The 24744-nt window shown below is 42.3% G+C and overlaps 1 protein-coding gene across 1 annotated transcript in view; it reads left to right on the top strand.

The window, feature by feature from the left end:
• NUGGC (nuclear GTPase, germinal center associated) overlaps positions 1-8679 on the top strand; it is a 50479-nt gene extending 41800 nt beyond the window's left edge. The window contains 3 exon segments of the mRNA XM_001928603.4: positions 318-454; positions 2692-2782; positions 6648-8679. Of these exon segments, the coding sequence (XP_001928638.2) occupies positions 318-454; positions 2692-2782; positions 6648-6793 (374 nt within the window). The 3' untranslated portion in view covers positions 6794-8679.

Below are 24744 nucleotides of genomic sequence, written 5' to 3'. Positions count from 1 at the left end.
CGTGTTTGGAAACTCCCTTTCCATCTCTTTCTTATTGTGGTGGTTCCATTGTTTTTTGGGGGGTGGGGGCGGGCAGGGGAGTTTGGAGTTTTGCAAGCTTCTGCTTAATTCACTCATTAGATTTTCTAACTGAAAATCATCTAAGTATTGAGTTTGGTTTTTGTATCATGTTATTCTATTTCCATGTTGTAGATAATGGTGCTGCATGCATGACTATATATAAGTGTGTGTATATAGTTTGCTTGCCTTTCTTTCTGATGCTAGAGAGTCCTAAGCAAGTCCTTGCTGTGATGTGACTATGGCTATTGTTTTTGCAGAGGCAGCTCAGATCACGGGCAAAAAAGCATGTGAAAGAATGAAAGATGTCATCAGAAGAGGCGTAGACCGGCAGGTGGCTGAGGGCATGTTCGAAAGGGCTGAAGAAAGGATGCAGCACCAATTTCAGCAGCTGAAGGTATTCTACATCCATGTTTGAACGGGGTCCCCAACAGACTCCCGGGGGGAGCACAGGAAGCAGGCACAGAAGATGCTTGGGCTCCCATAGAGCTGGATGCCTTCCAAAAAGTGGCCTCAACTGAGGCCCACGATGCTGGAAGAAGGCCAGTCTCCACGTGGCCTCCCCCAGCACTGCCTCCACCAGACTGGTTCGGGCTCCTCCCTGGGGCTGTGATTCAGAAGTGCAGCCCCTCTACCTGTCCCCCGCGTCTTTCCTCTTTACTGAGTCATCATGAGGACAGATGTCCTATCTAGAGGGGATCCTAAGCTCTTCACAAACAGGAGTGCATTGAATCCCCAGCAAGGCTGTGAGGTAGGTCCTATTATTGTTCCCATTTTTCAGATGAGAAAACTGAGGCAGAGAGAGGTGTGTCCACAACTAGTAATTACAGAGCAGGGGTTGAGGACCAGGTGACCTGGCTCCAGCAATAGCATAATCTCAAGACAGATTTTTTTTTTTAATGAAAGTAAATATCTTGCCTTCATAAAATATCAATTGATAAATGCCAATCAACTATTATAGATCAGTCTGTTACAATACCTGGCATAGATTTAGGTGTGATTCTATCTACCTCAGAGACAGTTCCTAACAGTTTCCTTGAACATAAGTGCTTCTGCCAAGTACACCTGGACCATCTTGTCCCAGCTCTGAGTCTCTTAGCTTGTCGCCACTGTCCCCAAGTAATATAAATTCTTTGCTTTAGTCCAGGCTACTGCTGGCCCCTCTCCGGCCAATAGAGTTTCTGAATTTGTCAGCCCCAGTCCAGGCTTAGCTGACCCCCTCCTATTCCTGCCAAGGAAGCCGGCTCCTTGCTACTTCCATCTACCTGTGAGCCAAGCTGCTTCCCGAAACATCTCCAATCTGCTCCTGCTCAATCGCCTCTTCTCCCACCACTGCAGTTTTGAAAAATGCTTTTGTCCACAATACAAAGCTTGTCGTTTCTCTCAGACCCGGCTAAGAGCTGTTTCACTTACCAGTAGCGGTTTAGTCCTCATCATCTGACATATTACCACTGTCTGCAAACACCTGCAGAAAATCCACCAAACTCTACAGCTGCCAGTCTCCACTGAGTACAGAAAAATGGGACCCACCAGCTGCCCAAGAAAACAATTCCACTAAAAAATGAGTACCATATCGACCATGTACCAATGTATCTTAAATGACAGAAATGCAAGAAGTTGAAATGGGGCGAGATCACAGAGGGTTCCCAGTCTCTGAGCTCACAGACAAGGAAGCTGAGGCCAAGGTTGCTCGTTACTGGTTATTAGTACAAGGCTCATGGATGCATCTGAGGCTAGAGCTTCAGGTTCTTGGCCTGTGCATTAAAGAAAAGAGCATAAAACTTGGAGTTAGGAGATCTAGGTTCAAAACTAGGCTCTGTCAGGCTAGCAGAGGGTCAGGTATTTTTCAAAGGGAGGCAAGAGATGGTTAGAAGAGAGAAAATGGTTTTAGTTGCTCAAAGGTCTGAGAGTAACAGGAAGACATTTCTTAAGCAGTTGGAAAGGTACATAAGATATATATTTACAAATGCTGTTTTCTATTTATCTTATTTTATTTATTTATTTATTTGCCATTTCTTGGGCCACTCCCTTGGCATATGGAGGTTCCAAGGCTAGGGGTCTCATCAGAGCTGTAGCCACTGGCCTATGCCACAGCCACAGCAATGCCAGATCCCAGCCGCGTCTGTGACCTACACCACAGCTCACAGCAATGCCGGATCCTTAACCCACTGAGCAAGGCCAGGGATCAAACCCACAACCTCACGGTTCCTAGTTGGATTCGTTAACCACTGCGCCATGACGGGAACTCCAACAAATGTTGTTTTCTAAAAGCAGGCAATCAACATTTACCCAGTGACTAAATGTATGGTAGGACCATGGGATGGTCACCAGCACTTTTCCTCTTTTTCCATCTCTGTGGTGGCTGTTCCCCCGACCCTGCCCTGCCTTCCAGCCTCCCCATTACTCCCGATTCAGACATTCAGCACCAGAGGGACCATCTCCATCAGTCTAGGGAAGGAGGTACTGAGGCAGGTGCATTGTCCTGATGACTCTGGCCATCCAGGGCATCCTCAAGGAGCCCACCCTTGGACTTGACTTTGATTTCATCAACCTCAGTCTCTATACTCTCTGGTTGGGGGGGGGTGTCCCTTAGGCTGTGCCATCCTAACAGAATGACCATCCTTTGTCACATAGAATGGAATCACGGAGAAGGTGAAGGGCAGCATCACCACCATGCTGACCCTTGCTTCGTCCCAGGGGGATGGACTCTACAAGGAGCTTGCAGGTAAATACGTACGACCTTTGTGCAAAGGGGGGTGGTGCCAGCAACCCCCCTCCCCCCACAGCTGTAGTTGCTCTCTGCTGGATTTAAAGAAGCCTAGTTAGGAAGAATTTCCAGGGCAAGGATTGAAGATAATGATTGTCACTGCCCCTCCCCCTTTGCTGAGCACCCCACTGACACCAAGCATTCTGTTCGGGTTTGTGCACATGTCTCATCAAATTCTCACAGTCACCCTCAGGGGTAGGCATTCCTGCTCCAGTCTGTAGATGCAAAAACACAGATTCAGATAATGTGCCCAGGATCCATAGCTGGAACGTGACACATTCGAATCCCTCCCTTTTCCCTGGTGTCTCCAGAAACCTGTTCTTTGAAGTTGATACCTTTCCACGAGAAGCCTCGTTTTCTGGCGGTGATAGAGAAGGTCTGTCTTCATCCCCCAAGAGCCTGAGGACCAATACCAGCTGCATGTGGTACAGGCAGTCAGCAGCCCCCCTGGCAGAAACTAGAATGCATAAAGTGGTGTGTACACAGCAACTAGGCAGTTTCTAGCAACATTTAAAATGTGCATGCCCTTTGGCCCAGCAATCCTGCTTCCAAGCATTTATGCCCTGATATCCTCATACATGGCAGAGTGGCATGCGGACAGAGTTATCCGGGGAAGCCTTGTTTGTAATGTCAAAAACTGGAGCAACTCAAAAGTCCATCCCTAGACTTAGATCTAGGTCTTGACTTACCAGCTTTATAACTAGTGGAGGACCTGCAACTGGTAAAAAGAACAAAGCAGCTTTATATATAGCTGTAAGAAACAATTTCTTAGATAGATTATAAAGTGAAAAAAAAGTGTGCAATGTGTTGCCACTTGTGAGAGGGGAGAAAGGAAAAGGATATGTATGTGTTTGCGTGCAGAAAAATCTCCGTGGGATGCACAGGAAATGGTCACACTGGTTGCCTCTAAGGAGGGGAAGAGGAAGGCTGAGGGATGGGGAGGGTCTTTTAGGGTTTTTTCCTAAAGTTTTTTTGGGGGAGGTCTTTTTAGGGCCACGCCTGCAGCATATGGAGGTTCCCAGGCTAGGGGTCGAATCAGAGCTGCAGCTGCCAGCCTACACCACAGCCACAGCAATGCCAGATCCAAGCCACGGCTGCAACCTACACCACAGCTCTCAGGCAAGGCCAGATCTTTCACTCATGGAGCGAGGCCAGGGATCGAACCCAAACCAAAGAAAAAGCCACATTCCTGCTTCTAAATATCTGTCCTGCACTTTCTTTTGAAATCATCATTACCCCCCAGTTCTGGCTGGTGAGATAGTCTAACCTGCTCCCAGTGGTCTCCAGGAAGGAGGTACAGCCCCTCACACTGTAATTTATTGGTCTTTCTTATGACTTTCTGTACCAGCCTTCACGGGAACCTGTTTTAAGATTAGAGTCATCCAGCTACGTCGTCTTTAAAGAACGTCCATCCGCCAAAGGGCTTCCGACTCTCCAGATCTCACAGGCAGAAGATGCCCCTGAGTTTGATGTAAATTGTTCCGGGGATAGTTTAAGACCAGCTCCTTTTTATTCCCATCAACAGTGAATATACAGCAAATGTGCCAGGTCCCAAAGCCGTCTGAAACAGTGCCTGCTCCAAGTCTCACTTGGTTGGCAAGACAAGACATGCACCAATATAAATCACAACAGCAGATACTGTGCCTTCACTCCTCGAGAAATTACAAACCCTCCGAGGTGCCCGGCAGTGTTCTAAGTGTTGAGGATATAGCAGTGACCATTACAAACAAAACTCTTCACCTTCAGGGAGCTCACAGCCCAGTGGGCAGAAGGCAGGCAGGGGACAGAACAAATAAAGTGTGTGACATGCATGATCCATGCAATGGGGAGGAAAAAAAAAAGGGGCAGGGAAAGGGAGAGAGGGGGCTGGGAGGAGGGGACAGGGTGCCCATGGAAGCTCTCCCGGCGAGGGTGATGTTTCAACTAAAACCTACAGGAGGTGCACACTTGGGCACCAGATTGTTTTTCTTGCTCTTCAGAAGAAAGTGGTTATTCAGGGCTGGGACACTCGGGTAGCTTCAAGTAAACTGGGCCCTGGGGTGGAGCCGGGAAGGATACATAGGACCGAAGAAGCAATGAGAAGAAGGGAGAACTTCCACACTCAGGACCAAGATGAGCAGACTCAGGGTTCTGACTCCCTTCTCAGTCCTAGGTCCCATCACTGGCCAGCTCAGGGTGCGTGAATCTGAGTTGTTATCTGGGGCATGTAGGGCCAAGGGGGGGTTGGAGAGGCTTTTAGGAGCAATGCTAGAGCCAATGCCAAGGTCAGTCTGAAGTGTCCCTTCAAATAGGACTGTATTTGTCAGCATTCTCCAGAGAAACAGAACAAATAGGGTGGTGTGTGTGTGTGTGTGTGTGTGTGTGTAACTACACACATATATTTGTGTATATTGTGTGTATATATACTTATATATATTCATATAATATTTATTTTAATTGGCTCATCAACTATGGCAGGTTTGCAAGTCTAAAATCTAATTAGGAATACCAGTAGTCTGGAGACTCAGGAGAGTTGCAGTTCAAGTCCAAAAACAACCTCTGGAAAACGAGGAGGAGCCAATGTTGCAGACAAAGTCTGAAGGCAGTTTGATGGAGAATTCCCTTCTGCTCAAGGGAGACCAGCCTTTTATTTTAGTGGGACCTTCGACTGACTAGATGAGGCCCATGTGTGTTGTGGAGGGCAATCTGCTTTACTCGGAGTCCACTGATTTAAATGTAAATCTCATCCAAAAATACACTCACATAAACATCCAGAATAATATTTGGCTAAATATCTGGGCACTATAGCTCAGACAAGTGGACACATAAAATTAACCATTGCAAGGATACTGTTTGATTGCAGATCATGGGCTAAAACTCTGGGATGTTAAAACAGAGAAAATTCACTTAGAATGGAGGTTGGGGAGTGCCCATCATGGCTCGGTGATTAGCAAACCCAACTAGTAACCATGAGGATGTGGGTTTGATCCCTGGGCTTGCTCAATGGGTTAAGGACCTAGTGTTGCCTTGAGCTAGGTCATAGAGGCGGCTCGGATCCTGCATTGTTGTGGCTGCGGGTAGGCTGGCAGCTATAAGTCCAATTCGACCCCTAGCCTGGGAACCTCCATATGCCAGGTGTGGCCCTAAAAAGACAAAAACAAAAACAACACCAAAGAAATTGAGGTTGGCTGGGAGGAGAGAGGTTGTAGAAGGAGAGAGATGCCTGGAGAGGACTTGGGGGAGGTTTGCTGTGGGGTGGGCACTATCTCCTTCCACTGAGCACTTGTGAAGTCTTAGGAAAGACCCAGTGCTTTTCCAGACCATTTTCTAGAATTTTTTTTTTTTTTTTTTTGTCTTTTTAGGGCTGCACCTGGCATATGGAGGTTCCCAGGCTAGGGTTCCAATCGGAGCTGTTGCTGCCGGCCTATACCTCAGCCACAGCAACGCCAGATTTGAGCCACATCTGCGACCTACACCACAGCTCATGGCAATGGGGGATCCTTAACCCACTGAGCAAGGGCAGGGATTGAACCCACAACCTCATGGTTCCTAGTCGAATTTGTTTCCACGGCGCCACGACGGGAACTCCCCCAGACCATTTTCATGGGTAGGTTTTGTGGGGTTTTTTGAGGGTTCTCCCTGTGCTGTGGTAAACTTTAAGGTAAGAGCAAGAACACCTGGTTTGATGGGGTTGTTTATAAGACACATTGATGGACTGTGTGATCTCAGAGCTCCATTTTGGAGCTCACAGTCTGGGGCAAGCAACCCAGTTCAGAACAGGATTCTCAGAGATGTGTTTTCTGGGGACATTTCTGAAAAGGACATGCTTTCTGCTCTTCCCTAGATGTCAAAAGTGAATACAAAGAGATGGAGAAGCTGCACAGGAGCCTGAAGGAGGTAGCGGAGAATGCAGTGCTGCGGAGGGGCATGCAAGATTTCCTTCTGAGAATGTCCCCCAGCAAAGCTGGGCCCCCTCAAACATGGACTTGATGCTTGGAACTTAGCACCAGGGGTTGGAATCCAAGCCTGGAGACAAATAGTCAGATTTACTTCTGTTTATTAAAACCTAAGAAAGGACCTCTCCCAACTTTGGGGGCTTTCTAGACAACCGAGATGCAATATATTGTTACTTCTGGCAGAAGCTGAGGACTGAGCAACATCATTTCATTTTTTTATTCTATAACCAAAAAAGGTCATCCTGAATCCCTTACGGAGTTCTGAAGCTTTAGGGACAGGAAATCTGTGCTTCACTGAAGACAAATATCTAAACATCGAAAAACTTATACATGGAATCTAAAATGTGATATAAATGAGCTTATTTACAAAACAGAAACAAACTCACAGACCATAGAAAACAAACTTATGGCTACCAAAGGGGGAAAGGGGGAAAGGATAAACTAGGAGTTTGAGATTAGCAGTTACAAACTACTACATATGAGAGATAAACAGCAAGGTCCAAATAAGCATAATGGGAAAAATGCAAAATAAAGCTTTAGGGACCCAGATCTATTTCTCATTTTAATTCTGATGAGACATTGTGTCATGGAAACAACATGGGTTGTTCCATGAGTTGAGAGCCAGGTGGATAAGAAACCTGGCTTTACCACTTCTCAGGACTGTGATCTAAGACAAGCACGCCTCAAGCATGTTGATCTCAGGACTCTCTACTCTTAAAAATCATTGAGAACCCAAAGAGCTTTTGTTGATGTGCGTTATAGCTGTTGAAATTTACTGTATTCAAAATTAAAATGAAGAAAAATTGTAAATAATTATTTACTAATTCATTTTAAGATGACAACAATAAACCCATTACATGTTTTTATAAATAAATATTTTTGTGAAAAAAAAACTATTTTGAAAAATTTAGTGAAGAAGAGTGACATTATTTTAGACATTTGCAAATCTCTTTAATCTCTGACTTAATAGAAGGCAGCTGGATTCCCTTATCTGTCTCTGCATTCAATCTGTTGCAGTATGTCTTTCTGGATGATATATATGGAAAAAAAATACAGTCTCACAGATATAGTGTTGGAATACAGAAGAGTATCTTAATAGACTCTTCAGATCATTTCTGGATATTCATCTCTGTTACTACAATCCTGACAAGTGGTAGTTTCTTAAGTGTGGAATCTGAAATCATATTGGTGAATTTTTTCATATCCTGTTGCATTAAAATTGACAAGTGGTAGTTTCTTAAGTGTGGAATCTGAAATCATATTGGTGAATTTTTTCATATCCTGTTGCATTAAAATACATTTCCATCTCATATTTTGAATGTATCTTTTACCAATTGTGGCATTGGGCATTGGTCATTCTGAAAATTATCCTTCACTGGATTAACCAGTTCTTCTAAATGTTGACATTTCATTATATAATGCCTCAAATCATATTTGTAGATATCTCCACCAGTGTCACCAGAAAAGTTGTGAAGTATTGGGAATCTATCAAGCTCATGGTGGAAGATACAAGTTTTATAAAATTCCACTTTTCCCTGAAAGCTCAGCTTATCATTGGCAACAAAGACTATCAGTTGTTTTCTTTGAAGTGATAGGTTCATTTTGTTCATTTTCAAGAAATGTCCACCATGATGGACCTAGAAACTATCATGCTAAGTGAAGTCAGCCATACAATGAGACACCAACATCAAATGCTTTCACTGACATGTGGAATCTGAAAAAAGGACAGACTGAACTTCTTTGCAGAACAGATGTTGTCTCATAGACATTGAAAAACTTATGGTCTCCCGAGGAGACAGTTTGGGGGTGGGGGGATGTGCTTGGGCTGTGGTATGGAAATGAGATTGTTACGATCACTATACAATTACAGATGTGATAAATTCATTTGAGTAATTAAAAAAAGAGATGTCCACCATGTAACTAAGTATGATTAGCCATAATTTGATGTCAATTGTTATTTCAAACAAAAATGATGTCCCATGAAAATAATGTCAAATTCAGCTCACAATTGAATCATACAAGTGCTTTTTCCTTGAGGCTAGAAGTACTCTGTGTTCTCCCCATTCTGTCACACCACAAAATTAAATGACATCTATTTAAGGGTCAACAATTAATAACTTCATAACATACTGTTTCATTAAGAACATGAAGTGAAACTTTTTTTTTTAACTGCAAGTGCAGTATAATGAAAAATACAAGTTACTAGAATAACTTGGTGCAACTGCCTTTATTCATGCTAAGGTTCAGGTGGTTTAACTACCTTTGTTTTTAAATCTTTAGTGAGAAGGTCAACATGACAAAAAAAAAAAAAAGGCAAAAAAATCTTAATGTTACTGTAAAAATAATTCTACCTAGCAGACCCCAGAGGTATTTAAAGAACCACTGAAAACCACGGTTTTATTTATTTATTTATTTGTCTTTTTTGCCATTTCTTGGGCCGCTCCCGTAGCATATGGAGGTTCCCAGGCTAAGGGTCGAATCCAAGCTATAGCTGCCAGCCTACCCCACAGCAACGTGGGATCTGAGCCGCGTCTGCAACCTACACCACAGCTCATGGCAACGCCGGATCCTTAACCCACTGAGCAAAGCCAGGGATCGAACCCGCAACCTCATGGTTCCTAGTTGGATTCATTAACCACTGAGCCACGATGGGAACTCCCCAGAACCACTGTTTTAGAAAATCATTTAAACTCCCTGAGCTTCAAGTTTTTTATCTGCAAAATTATGATAATAGTAATACCAACCTCAAAACTGCTAGGGTGATCAGGAAGTTCCAAATAATGCTTTCAAAGTACTGACACATAGTACTTAAGAGTACTTGATCAATGGTTATTACCTGGAGACAGAATAGAAGTAACACAGTTTAATGACTTGTTTATCAGGAGACTTGGATTCCAATCCTGGATCTTCCCAGTATTAATATGACCTTTGGCAATTCCTTAACAACTGTAGGATTTCATTGCATGGATTTAAAATCTTTTGTGTCTTTAAAATTCTAGGATTTTTAAATCCTTCACTTTTTGTTTTGATGGTTTGTTGGTTTTGCCTAAGTAAGAAAAAAAAAAGTTTATCCATGTAGGTGGGTCTTGGTGCTTCCTTTTCTTTTTCATTTTATTTTATTTTTTGGGTGAAGGAGAAAAAAGATAGCTTTAGTGCTTTTTCAGGCAAAGGGGCCCCCAGCAGGCCAATGCCTTAAAGACTGTGCCCCCACTTTTTCATTTTAAAATTCTAAACACATACAGTCCCATTGCAGTTTGTATAATTTCACTTTTTATATTCAAGTGAGGAATGTGGAAGAGTTTCACTTCCAGACATGATAGAGTAACAGGGACCAGATTTACCTTCTGGCCTTAAGCCATTAAAGAACCAAGCAAGATTTATGAAACAATTTAGTTTTAAGATATGAGAAGATAATCAGTGCAGGACAATGATCCCTGCAAGAAGGGAGACAAAATAGGTAAGCTCTACAATTGCCCATCCTACTGCCTGAATAGAGTTTCAAGGCCACAGAACAGGAAGAAAGAACTGAAACAGAGCTTCAGGTCTCCCTGAGTTGAGACAGAGTCCAGAGTTTGGGAAGTCCAAGGTGGTTAGAATTCACAGGGTGGAATACCTTGGAGAAGATAGATATACAGAGAGAAAGCTTCAGAGGTATGAAGCGTGTTTCCCTTGAATCTTTTTTCTTTGTCTTTTTTTTATGGCCACACTGGTGGCATATGGAAGTGCTGGGCTAGGGGTCGAATTGGAGCTGTATCTGCAGCCTATGCCACACTGTATCTGAGCCACATCTGTGACCTACACTGCAGCTTATGGCAACACCAGATCCTTAACCCACCAAGTGAGGCCAGGGAGGAATTCCTGGTGTGGCTGACGCACACCAGGAACTCCTCCCTTGAACCTTTAAATGAGCACTGACTAGCACATTGCATATGCTAGTCAATGCTCATTTAAAGTGTTTCCAGAAAGAACCACTGGAAAGAAGCAGGCAGAAAAACGCTAAATCTCACATCAAGCTAGGGTAGCCCGGGTAGAAAGGCCTTCTTATATATGGGGTGTCAAGTAGAGTTCTCAGAATAATATTGCCTTATTAATGGGGCCAAAATAGTCCTAGATTAAAGGTTGTTGTGTACCCACTTGACAAAGTTTAAAAACAAGCTCCAGAAGATCCAACTATTTCCAACTAACTTAACTATATTCCAGAACAAAATATGAAAGCATTCAAAGGAATAAAAAAAATTCCAGCCCCCCAAAATGGAAATTTTACAAAGTAAGGCATCAAAACAAAAAGCACCAGACATGCAAGGAAGCAGGGAAATACAACCCAGAGTAAAGGGAAAAAAAATCAATGGAAGCAGAACCAGAAATGACACGGGTGATAGAATTAGTAGACAAGGATATTAAAATGGCTATTATAAACTTACTCCAAATGATCGAGAAGGTAGGATAAAACATAAACACTGGGAGGAAAGAAATGAAAGAAACAAATAAGAACCAAATCAAACTTCAAGATAAAAATTCAACATTCAGCTAGATTAACATCAGGAAAGATGCTATAAAATTACTTTTTAAAGAAAAGGTAAATATGTGAGGTGATGGATGTGTTAGTTAACTTCATGGGGGAAATTGTTTTATGATGTATATGGATATCAAACATTATGTACACTTTAAATATCTTATAATTTTATTCATCAATTATACTGCAGTAAAGCTGAAGAAAAAGAGCAGATTAGTGAGCCTGAAGATATCAAAACAGAATATAGTCAACATGAAATAGAGAAAGGAAAAAAAAAAAAAAAAACAGAAAAAAAGAGGAGTTCCCACTGTGGCTCAGTGGTTAACAAATCTGACTAGGAACCATGAGGTTGCACGTTCGATCCCTGGCCTTGCTCTGTGGGCTGAGGATCCGGTGTTGCCGTGAGCTGTGGCATAGGTTGCAGATGTGGCTCGGATCCCATGTTGCTATGGCTGTGACATAAGCTGGAGGCTACAGCTTGGATTAGATCCCTAGCCTGGGAACCTGCATATGCCATGGGAGCGGCCCTAGAAAAGCCAAAAAGCCAAAAAAAAAAAAAAAAGTAAAAAAGAGAGAGAAAAGTGTCAGTGAATTATGGGACATCATAAAGCAGCCTAAAATATGCATTATAGGAATCACAGAAGGATAGGAGAGAGATGGGGGTATGGGAGAAAAATTTTAAAGCATAATGGCTGAGATATCCCAAGATTTATAAAAACTATAAACCTAAGTACAAGAAAACAGGAAAATCTGACCAACACACACCATAAATGAAATGCTGAAAACCAGTGATGAAGAGAAAAATTTAAAACTAGCCAGAGAGGGGAGATATGATACACAGAGGAATAAAGATAAGAATGACAGCAGGCTTTTCATCAAAAGAATGTAATCCAGAAGACAGGGAAATAATCTCATTAAAGATTTGAAAAGACAAACAGAAGTGTTAACTTGGAATTCTATACCCCGCAAAAACATTTTCAAAACTGAAGTGATATAGAATTTGTCAGAAATATAAACACTGAGTGAATTCATTACCAGAAGATTTGTGTTATAAGAAATGTTAAAGAAAGTCAGTCAAAAGTATAGTGGTACCAGATGAAAATTTGGATTTTCATAAAGAAATGAAGTGAAAAAAAAAAAAAAAGAAATGAGGTGCACTGACATGGTAAATATGTGGATAAATGTGTAAGATTTTCTTATTTTTCTTTGATCTCTTTGAAAGATTTAAAATATTGTTTAAAACAAAGAATAACAATGTATTATGGGGGTTATAAAATGGAGAAGTAACATGTGTGATAATAGCACAAAGGCCAGGAATGGAGAAATGGAAATATACTGTGGTACAATTTCATATCTTATCTAAGGTGATATAATATTACTTGAAGATAGAGTATGAATGAAGTTAAAGATATGCACCATAAATCCTTGAATAATCACTGGAAACGCAGAAGAGAGATATGTCTAATAAGCCACTAAAGGAGATAGAATATTAAAATACTCACATAATCCATAAAAAGCTGGGAAAAGGGGTGAAAAAAACAAATAATGGATAATAAAAGAAAAAACATACAGCCTGACAGTACATTTAAGCCCAACCATACAAATAATTACATTAAATGTAAATATCGTAAAACACTAATTAAAAGAGATTATCAGATTGGATTGAAAAAAGTAAGACTCATCTCTGTGTTGCCTATAAGAAACCCACTTTAAATATAAAGACACAAGGAGGTTGAAAGTAAAGAGATGGAAAATATGATTTCAAACCTTAACATCAAGAAAGTTATAGTTGCTGTATTAATATCAGACAATGTAAATTTCAGAGTAAGGATTATTCCCAGGGATAAAGTGGGTCATTGAATAGTGACATAGTGGTTCATTCATCAAGTGGATATAACAATCCTAGTTATGCACCAAAAACAAAGTTTCAAAGTACATGAAGCAAAAGCTGATAGACCTCAAGTGAGAAAAAGCCAAATCCACAATTATAGTTGGCAATTTCAGCACTCCCTCTTGATAATTGATAGAACAAGTAGAGAAACTCAGAAACAATGTACAAGACTTGAATATCATATCAACCAACTTTCTAAGTTGATATTTATAGAGCACTCTACTCAACAGCATCAGAACACGCATTCCTTTTAGTGTTCTTGGAACAGTTACCAAGGTAGACCCCATCTTAATCCACAAAACAAGTCCCCATAAGTTTAAAAGTATTAAAATCACACTGAGTTTATTCCCTGACCACAATGGAATTAACTTATAAATCAATAACAGAAAGAAATCTGGAAAATCTTCAAATATTTGGAAAGCAAACAACACACTTCTAAATAACCCATGAGCAAAGTAAGGTCTGCAGGCCGACATCTTGGATTTATAGCTCTCCTACAAATTTTAGTTTTTCCCAAATGAAATTACCTCATCGCTATCAGGAGCTACAGAGCTAAAGCTTAGAAAGTTAGCCCGAGCTGGTACTGGCAATGGGACTATTTGTTAACTGCCTGAAGAACATTACCAAGAGCTGTTTGTTAGGAAGGCACTTCACCGGCAGAACAGGAAAAAAAGGGAGGGTGTGTGGAGATGGAACTGGGGCTGAGTTTTGAGTCCTGGCTGATATTAATATGAATCCAGGACAGAAGGTCAGAACTGATGCCAGAAAAAAAGGGAAAACTTACACACTAAGGGTAAAATCAAGAGGAATACAAGAGATTCAGGAATGAGATCTGCTGCTTTAGGAGGTTAATGTCGGGAGCAAGAGTCTTTCATTTGCACCTGTCAGAATGGCAATCATTAAAAAGTCTACAAAGAATAAATGCGGAGAGGGTATGGAGAAAAGGGGACCCTCCTACACTGTTGCTGAGAATGTCAATTTGTGCAGCCACTATGGAAAACAGTACTACCACATGATCCAGCAATCCTACTCCTGGATATCTATCCAGACAAAACTTTAACTCAAAAAGATACACTCAGCCCAATATTCATAGCAGCACTATTTACAACAGTCAAGATATAGTAGCAACCTAAATGTCCATTGACAGAAGAACAGATAAAGAAAATATGGTACATATATATACAGTGGAATACTACTCAGCCATAAAAAAGAATGAAATACCCTTTGCAGCAACATGGATGGACTTATAGATTATCATACTAAGTGAAGTAAATCAGAAAGATAAAGGCAGATACCTTATGATATCACTTATATATGGAATCAAAAAATATGACACAAATGAACTTATTGACAAAACAGAAACAGATTCATAGATATAGAAAACAAACTTACAGTTACCAAAGGGGAAAGGGGATGGGGGAGGGATAAATTAAGATACAACTTAATTTGAGATTAGCAGATACAACTAATATATATATAATGGATAAACAATAAGGAGCTACTGTACAGCACCGAGAATTAAATATATGCATCTGAATCACTTTGCTGTACACCAGAAACTAAGAACGACATTGTAAATCAACTATACTTTAATTAAAAAAAGAAGAGCCTTTCGTTTGATCCTTAGTCTAGCCCATAGGCTCCATCACAAATTCTAAATCAGAGCAGATCCATCTTCCCAGCAAACGGGACACTGGCTAGAATTAGGCAGAATGCTTCCATTAGAAACAGCAAGATTGGGGTTCCAGGCAGGTCTCGATTCCAGAGGGGAATAATGGGAGAAGGCACATTGCTCTGAAGATTGGATGTGGTCAGAGAAAACAATAGTTTCTGAAAACACAGCTTTAAATGCCACAGAGTATTCTGAGGTATAGACATACTACCATTTAACTTACCTCTATCCTGTTGTTGGACATTTAGATGGTGCTGTTTTCCTTCATTGTAAATAATATCATAATGAATACTCGTATCCAGCAATCTTTGTCCTTATCTCTGATTTTTCTCTTCAGGATAAATTTTTAAGAATTCCACTACAGGATCTGAATATAAGAGCATTTTAAAGTTTCAACTATTTTGCAGAAGCATTGCCTGCTCACTAGCAGGGATGAGAATGCCTGTGATACCATTTTTGTTTTAAACCAAAAATGAATATAATCTTTTTCTGCAGTAGGCTTATGGGATCAGATTTTTAACATTATCGTCTTAAACTCCTTGGGTTGTTACTGATGTTGAAACCTTTTTTGGTGTCATTGGAATTCCTCCTATTTGAATTGTTCTTTCATGATCTTTCCACTTGAAGTTTCCCATCACTTTCTTTTTGAATTTTTTTTTTTTTTACTTTGAAAGAATTTCAAACTCAGAAAAGTTACAATAGGACAAGGAATTCCCATTTACCTATTATTGACTTGCCAATATTTTGCTACATTTGCTTTGTCGTTCTTAGTGTGTGTGTATGTGTGTGCTTGTGCATACCTTTCTGAACTGTCCTGAAATAGTTGCACATACCATGTTCCTTCACCCCATAATATTGAAGCATATTACAAAAAAGCAAGTATGTTCTCTTATATAACCTCAGTACCATGACCATATTTAGGAGCTTCAACGTCAGTATCACCTTATCCACAATCTACTTTCAAATTTCATCAATTGCCCAATTATGGCCTATAAAGCAGTACTTTTCAGAACAGCCTCCAACGGAGGAGTAAGTATTTCATTTAGTGGTCACGTCTCTTTAATTCCTTTACTCTCAGACCTTTTTTTTTTTTTTTTTTTTTTTGCCTTTTCTAGGGCTGCATCAGCAGCACATGGAGGTTCCCAGGCTAGGGGTCGAATCGGAGCTGTAGCCGCTGGCCTACACCAGACCCACAGCAACGTGGGATCCGAACCACATCTGCAACCTACACCATAGCTCATGGCAACGCCAGATCCTTAACCCACTGAGAAAGGCCAGGGATCGAACCTGCAACCTCATGGTTCCTAGTTGGATTCGTTAACCACTGAGCCACAACAGGAGCTCCTACTCTCAGACATTTTTGAGGAATACAGACCAGCTGTCTTATAAAATTTGGGTTTGTCTGATATCTTTTCATGATTAGGATTAGCATATCTATCTTTGGTTAAAAACAACCACTTCAGTGTCTCATCTTTTTAATGAACAAAGTCAGGGTTCATTGCTGACCATGTGACAGTGAGAGAGGATCCTGGAGACTTAAAGTAGATACAAGTCTAACCCGGGGGTAGAAGCAGATTCCTTGCTTTCTGACCTACAGGGAAGTCCTCACTAGCCCATGGGGGTGAGTGTCTAGGGCAGGGGACTTGAGGACAATTGAGAGTAAGCTTCCCAGTCTCCTAGGCCTGGAATGTCACCTTCCCATGGCCTCCAGTGACCAGGGGGCACCGCCAAGGTACATTCACAATGTGGAGGAGGGGAGAGAAGGTAGTAGACCCTTAGCCTCGTTTCAGCCTGTGGGCATCAGGAAGCAGTATCTTCCTCTCTCAACTTCTCTGACCCTCCAAACCAGCTGAACTCCTGAAGGCCTAGGTGGATCTTGGGGCACAGCCGTGGGTGGGGCCAAGAGGCGTGTGACCTTTGCCGCTAAGCAGAGGAGACTGCCAGGCTGAGACCATCTGTGGCTCCTTGTCTCCTGAACCCCTGTCTCCTCTCCTCACATCCTTTCTCCCCCAGGCCCCTTCAGGCCCCACACACCATCCTTGGGGAATCCTGCCCTTCTCTACTTTCCGGGGAAAGCTCCGGAGCTCATGCTTTGGCCAGAAACTAACGGGGATGCTCCTCGTTGGCTTCAGTGTGTCAGTGCCAAAGTGGGGAGGAATGGGTCCGAATGACAGCAGTCCATCCTCTCCACCAGCAGCAACTGCTCCTTGCAGATCATCTGTGACAAGCACTTGTCTCCAAAGCAACTGCTACTATTTCCATAGACCCAGCGGTATCTTGACTCATATGAGGAGAGCTGACTCTTGGCCTCAGTTTCTTGGCCCGATGGTGCTCAAGCCTGCCCTACTCTGGGCTGATATCACTAAGGCCACCGCCTGAACTGACACGGACTCTGTCACACCCAACTCAGCTGGCCAGTGCCCAGTTCACGTTGCTTCCTTCTCACCTCCAGCTCTCTTCCTTGGGAGGTGCCACGTGTATCCTCTCACAATTACATCATAATAATCAGAAAGGGTGACCGTGGAGTTCCTGCTGTGATGCAACAGGATCGGTAGCATCTCTGCTGTGCCAGGATGCAGGTTCCATCCCTAGCCCAGCACAGTGGGTTAAAGGATCTGGTGTTGCTGCAGCTGCAGCATAGGTCGCAACTGTGGCTCAGATCTGATCCTTGGCCTGAGAACTCCATGTGCCATATGGCACCAAAAAAAAAAGAAAAGGAAAATAATTGAATTTAAAAAAAGGGTGATTCTCACTCACCCCAAATATTAAATTATAGCTAACAAGCTCTGCTTAAGAAAGTAGAGAGATGATCATTTGAGCATGCATACCACTCAAAATGCAGAAACAAAAAATGTTTCTACAAGGACCTACTGTAGAGCACAGAGAACAACATTTAATATCTTGTAATAAGCTATAATGGAAAAAATCAAAAAAGAATATATGTGTATGTATATGTGTGTGTGTACATATGTGTGTGTGTATTTTATGTGTGTGTATATCTGAATCACTTTGCTATACACCTGAAACTAGCACTATACACACCACTGTAGATCAATTACACTCCTATTAAAAAATAAAATAATTTTAAGAAAGTAAAAAATGAAAATAAAATGTTTCTGTGCTAAATGACAAAAGGGAATGTGTTGTTTGTGGAGTACTGCATTATCTGACGACGTGGGGTAAGGGAGGTGTTACTATCAAAATTCAACAGCATTGGCATTTCCATGTCAAGGAGACAATTGAGAAACAACCTATCATTTTCCTCTGGAAGCTTGGTACCACGCCCAATCCGTGTTACCAATTGACCTTCACTTCTTTTGTTTCTTTTGCATGTCTCTCCACTCCAATTGAATTACCCAGAAAAGCATGAATATGTGCTGGTTTATTTTCTTCTGTCTAAATACCATGTCCTAACTCAGTATATCTTCCCTTCTCCCAACCACATGGTTTAATCTGATTAGGGACAAAGAGAAAGTCGATAATGAGCCATGAAATCTGGATGAGACTGTGTTCTAGACACCCTCTGTGATGAAAACCACACCAAATCTCTACTTGAAAATCTTGGTCTTGCTGCCTAGTCTTTACACAAGCCCTTTCATTAAATTTTGCCTCCTGGAAGAAACATGTAGGTTTTTGCTGCTGGAAAGAAGACAAGGTACGTGCCTGTGGTCTTTGTCTTTTGGCCTCACAGGAAGGAGAAGGAGGCTTTTGCTTTGAGTTAGAAGAGCAAAGGCTGTATAGAGGGGTTAGAAGGACGCGGATGTCTGCTGATTGGTTCTCTCTCTGAAACCAAAACCTGTAGTAGAAAGAAGTTTTTAAAAACCTGGTAGAATTGTTGAAACTCTGGAACTGAGGCAGGAGATAGATGAGCTCCAGGATAGACATTTACAACCAGCTACCTGTTTATACTTCGAGATGGAAATAACAAGAACGAGGAAAACGACTGGACTTTGCCTTCTGTGGACACTTTAAACAATGGGAATGGCAAGGGCAACCAAAGACCTCTCTGGGTCAGAAAGGGAGGGGCACAAGACCATAATAAGTCCTGGTAACCCTTCCATAGTCCCTTGCTCTGGAATCCATCTTAGCTAAAAAATGCACGCACATGTTAGGGAGGGTCCTGGGTTCAATCAGGTGTGAGAAACAAAGCAAGATAATTGGCCAAAGGAAAACAAAACCCAGAAGAACTGCCCCTATACAATTGATTTAAATCACCCCTTTGGCAGGCTCCCCACTAGCAGTGGCACCCACACTCCTCTCTGACTCTGCTGTTTTGCTTCTAAACTGCTTCGCTCACTCATGTTGTACTGTGTCTCTGATAATAAACTTTGTACCTGTTTTTTGGTTTGTTTGTTTGTTTTGTTTTGTTTTGTTTACAACCTTTGACTCCTTGAAACATTCTTGCTTTCAATGGGGCAAGAATCAGGACAACAATAATGCTTTTAGCCACTAGCTAGTGGCTAGGATTCCAACTTTTCACCCAGGCTGCTCAGGTTCAATTCCTGAGCAGGAAATTAAGATCCTGCTTCAAGCCATCACTCATTGCTGTTTCTCAGAGATCAGAACTACCTGTGTCTTAGAAATAGCTCAGGGGGACTGAAACATTCCTACTCAAGCCCAGATCAGGTGGAGCCAACATTAGGCGGCAGTAATTCATGACAATTAAGGGTTATATTTAGGCATATGTTTCTTTACAACTTACAGAGACTGTTCAATTTTTATTATTTTGAAAATGACATTTATTTATATTATTTGGGTGTATTTTAGGACATCATTCTCAACTTCGACTATACCTTTGAATCATCTGGGAGATTTAAAAAATTCCCATGCCCAAGCAGGTCATGCTGCATATGCCATTTTAATCAGTCTCTGGGAGTAGAACTCAGGCATCAAGTCTTATTTAATTTACTTATTTATTTTTCGGGACCACACCTGGCTAGGCGTCGAATGAGAGCTGCAGCTGCTGGCCTATGCCACAGCAAAGTAGGATCCGAGCCATTCCAATCCTGGGTATTTATCCAAAGAAAACAAAAACACGAATTAGGAAAGATATATGCATACCTATGTTTGTAGCAGCACTATTTATGATAGCCAAGCTATGGAAGCAACCTAAATGACTATCAACAGATGAATGCATAAAGAAAGTGCTGGATTTATATATATTATGTATAAATACATAGTGGAATGTTACCCAACCATAAAAAAGAATAAACCCTTGCCATTTCTGACAACATGGATTGACCTAGAGTGTATCTTGCCAAGTACAATAACTCAGACATATTTCACTTATATATGGAATCTAAAAAAAAAAACAAAACAAATGAACAAACATAAAACAAAAGCAGAGTTATAGATACAGAGAACAAACAGGTGGTTGCCAGAGGAGGGGGTGGGGGAGAAATAGGTGAGCAAGAGTAAGAGGTACAAACTTCCAGTTGCAAAAGAGATGAGTACATGAAACGGACCGTGTGGGGAATGTAGTCGATAACTATGTAATATCTTTGTATGGTGACATATTATAACTAAACATGGGGATCACTTTGAAATGTACAGAAATATATTGAATCGCTACCTTGTATAATAGGAACTAACAGTGTTGTTTCAAAAACAAATGACAAACAAACTCATAGAAAAAGAGATCAGATGAGGGTGGAGGGAGGGGGGATTGGATGAAGGTGGTCAAAAGATACAAACTTCCAGTTACAGGATAAATAAATACTAGGATTATAATGCATAATGTGACAAATATAATGAGCGCTGCTGTATATTACGTATGAAAGTTGTGAAGACAGTAAATCCTCTTTACAAGGAAAACATCTTTTATGTTTCTCTAATGTTGTATTTATAGGAGATGATGAATGCTCACTCAACTTATTGTGGTAATTATTTCATGATGGATGTAAGTCAAATTATGAGGCTGTATACCTTAAATTATATAGTGCTGTTGTCAATTATATCACAATAAAACTGAAGTTAAAAAAAAGAGATTGCCTGCACTGTAACTACCCTTTTTAAAAAGTAAAGTGCTTCTCTCCTGGGACACAGTTTTAAAAATATTGGTGGTGGGCTGATAAGCAACAGCTCAAATCCAACCCTGCTCTGTAGGTTCTCTGGCTCTTAAGGAAATCTAATTATGCCTGGAAAAAGGAGTGTATACATTCCCTGCTGTAAAATATGCTAATAAAACCTCAGCCGTAAGACAATCAGATACACTGCAGTTTCTTTCCCAGTGGGAAGAAAATTTTATATTTTCTCTGCAATCATCTGTTTTGTCCTATGACTTTATAACAAAGTAGGAGGTTTTTTTTTCCACTTTGAGCCTAGAAATTGCTCCAATTTCTTCACAGAAATGGAGAATAATGTGTATTTTGCTATGCGAGAATCCAGCTCATTGTACATATTCATGGGTGTCTTAATCTGCTGGGGCTGCTGTAACAAAACACCACAGACTGTGTGGCTGCCACAACAGAGATTTCTTTTCTCCAGAAGCTCATGTTCAAGCTCAAGGAGTTCCATGCAGGGTTGGTTAGACCTCTTTCCTTGGCTCATAGAGAGCTCCCTTCTCGCTGCACGGTCTTTTCTCTGCACACCCCCGGTGTCTTTAGGTGTATCTGAGTTTTCTCTTTTTTATAAGGATACCAGTCAGATTGGATTAGGACCCACCCACCAGCCTCCTTTTAACTGAATTACCTCTTTGAAGACACTATCTCCAAACATAGTCACCTTCAAGGCGTTGGGAGTTAGCGCTTCATGAACTTGAGGGGGACACAGTTGAGCCCATAACCATGGACTGGTCTTCCTGGAACCAAAGGACGTCTGATGCATACTTCACAAGACCAGAATCTGGTTGCCTCCACGTTTGGACGTGTGCTCTTTACCAGTCCCTCTCTAACTCATGGTCAGCACCACATTATCTATTAGGTCCAATTAGGACTACAATGTGCAAGAGTCAGTCCCTCCTCAAGAAAGCCTGCAACGTAGTAGAGATGTGGGGGTGACATATATATATATATATACAAAATCGAACCTCAAGAGATATCCAAACAGTTCTGGGGCTTCAGTGGGGAGAGAGAACTTGTTGCCTGGTTTCCTAGTCTGTTTGGGCGGCTAGGATAACACAACAGGCTGGGTGGCTTATAAACAAGAGAAGTTTATTTCTCATAGTTCTGGAGGCCAGGGAGTCCAAATTGAGGCACTAGCAGATTTAAGGTCTGGAGAGAACCTTCTTTCTGGCTCATAACTGGTACCTTCTTACAGTGTCCTCACTTGGTGGAAGGGGCAAAGGAGCCCTCTGGGCTCTCTTTCATAAGGTCACTAATCTTATTCACAAGGGCTCCACCCCCACGGCCTAATCACCTCTCAATGGCCCCACTGGAGGTTAGGATTTCAACATATGAATTTTGGTGGGATACAGATATTCGGCTCATAGCACACGGGGAGCTATAGCCTCTTCCTGAGAAGCAGTGACTCCAGGAGTGACTGCTCCCAAGCTGAGCTGCTGGCACTGGAGAGTGTTCAAACTGAGGTCCCTCACTCCTCCAGGACATCCTCCCTCTGCAAAGGGTCATGTTCTTGACAGCAAGAGAGTGAGGAGCCAAGACATTAGGCCTTTGTTCAGTCAAGCAGAAGTCAAAACAAAACCCTGCTCAAGTAAGAGGATGAGAGGTGGTGAGGTCACACCTCCTAAAACATACACGAGCATGCCTCATGGATGTCCCCTCTCAGGCCATCCACCTGGAAGAATAAGTTTCTCCAGATGAGTAGATTCTGAAAATGTACATATTAGTCTTTCTCCTTCCTCCTCAATCCTTGTCCTTCCAGAGAGTGTGGGAAATCTGGGTTATCCTAAAACAAGGGTGCATGATTAGATCTCCATGATTTCTTGTTAGGTGGGTGAAGGTCAATGCTTGGAACATTCATGGGTATATACAAGTGACTGGGGAGTCTTGTTTAATGGCAGGTTCTAATTCAGCAGGTCTGGGTTAGAGCTGGAGATGCTGCCTTTGCAGCAGGTTCCCAGATCTGCTCATGCTACTGGCCTGTGGACCACTCTTGGGGGAGCAAAGAGAAAGAGAAAGTCAAGCTCTCTGGCCTCTTCTGCTGGGATGCCTGCATGAGGTACTCTACCTCTTTGGGCCACAGGCCCCTCAGCTCCAAAATGAGGGAACATTGTGTCACTAAACTCAAAGTTCCCTTCTAGATCTTACATTCTAAGAGACTAACTTGAAGTTTTCCAAAGGGCTGGAGTGTTGTCCCAAATGACAGTAGCTTGGATGGGGAAATAGGAAGGACACGGTAGATAGCAGGAACACATAACTCCGGGGATGCAACTCCAGCAAATAAAATGAGTGGCACCCCCTGGATTGGTGCAATGGAGCAGCCCCAGGGTACTTTCTTTATTCCCTTAACTCTTGAGTTCCCACAAAATTCCTTTCCATGTAGACTGCATTGGCAATTTTAAAAATTGCTGTATACTTTAGGGACCAATATTCTTCCAACTGTCCACAAATGGTAGGTTCCCCCACCCCCTGAGAAGTGTCTTCCCCACTCTAACAGAAAAGATTAGGCCTAAGAGGGCCTGGTGCCTGGAAGGGAAAGCTTGGGAGTGACTGCTCAGTGCTTTGAACATGTGCCAAGCTGTGCTTGTAATATGAGACTGTGCACTCAAACGTGCTGAACTGACTACTGGAATGTTAGCACTGAAGGGGCCCGGAGATCTGCCAAGGCCAAGAGTGTGGGTTTAGCGTGTTGGCACCTGGATGCTTAGGCTTCAACCCCTTGGCAAAGTGCCTGTGGCCTCTGGATATACTGCCACTCAGGCTGAAGTTGTGCAGTGGGATGGACTCTGAGTGCCCAAACTCAGGGTGTATGACTGCAGAGAGGACCCTCAAAGAAGACAACAAGAACACAGATTTGGCCACCAGGGAGGATGGCTTCAAAAGGAAGGATGCTTCAATCAAACCCAGAGTCAGAGAGTATAAGAGTTGGAAGGGACCATAAATTCCCTCCTGAACCAGGATATACCTGCTGGGAATGCAGGCTCTGAGGAGGAGGCATGGCGACAGGGCCTTTCTTTCTCCATCTTCTGTGATGTGGACAGTGACCCAAGCAGTGTGATCAAATGGAGAGTTTATCACTAATGTGACATCTGCTGGCCTGCTGGCCTCACCTCGAGGTGACATGACACGTGGGGACATGGAGGCACAAGGGTGCAAGGCTTGTCAGTGCTTTTGAGCGTTTTCCCAGCTCAGCCCCTGCTGCTGGCTGAGGTCTGGCCATCTGCCTTTAGCCTGGGTCCTCAGCAGCTTCTCTCTACCATTCAAAGGATGGAAGAGTTTCCAGAGAAAGATAGCAAGAGTCACGAGCTATTCCCGACACATGCTAAAATGGATGCAGTCCACTCTGTGGGGAGCCCAGTGGCACATGTGTGGAGAGCCAGTGCGTGCTGGGGACACGGCCAAGTGCACTCAATCCAGAGAAGGGGGAAGATGCCCTAGAGCAAGAATGCTCACATACCGTTGCCAAGAGCTTGTCGTCCTAGGGGCTCTTAAGGAGCAGACACTCAATCCCAGCTGGGCTTGATTCTAACTCACTGCCTGTCACTTGCAAATGAGGTTTCTGTGCATAATAGGTTTCAGTAGGAGTTGGGGAAGGGAGAAAACTAGTGATAGAGGGATGGATGGATCTTGAGAAGTACATGCATGTGTGCACACACCTTCCAGTGCTGGCCCCCCGTCTGCATGCTGAACCTCTGTTCTACCGCCAGCAGAGTCCCCCAACTCATGAGCAGAGAGGATTCACAGAAGTGGTTTGTGGAAATGTGGCCAGATCATTCTGACACTTCCTTTTTTTCGCCTACATTTGGAAAAGGAAGGTAAAACAGAGAATATTTGGGGTAGAGAGAAAGCA

This window comes from Sus scrofa, chromosome 14, assembly GCF_000003025.6.
Source record: "Sus scrofa isolate TJ Tabasco breed Duroc chromosome 14, Sscrofa11.1, whole genome shotgun sequence".
In the NCBI taxonomy this organism is placed as follows: Eukaryota; Metazoa; Chordata; class Mammalia; order Artiodactyla; family Suidae; genus Sus; species Sus scrofa.
The sequence above is the reverse complement of the archived record's forward strand: the minus strand, read 5'-3'. Positions and strand labels throughout refer to the sequence as shown.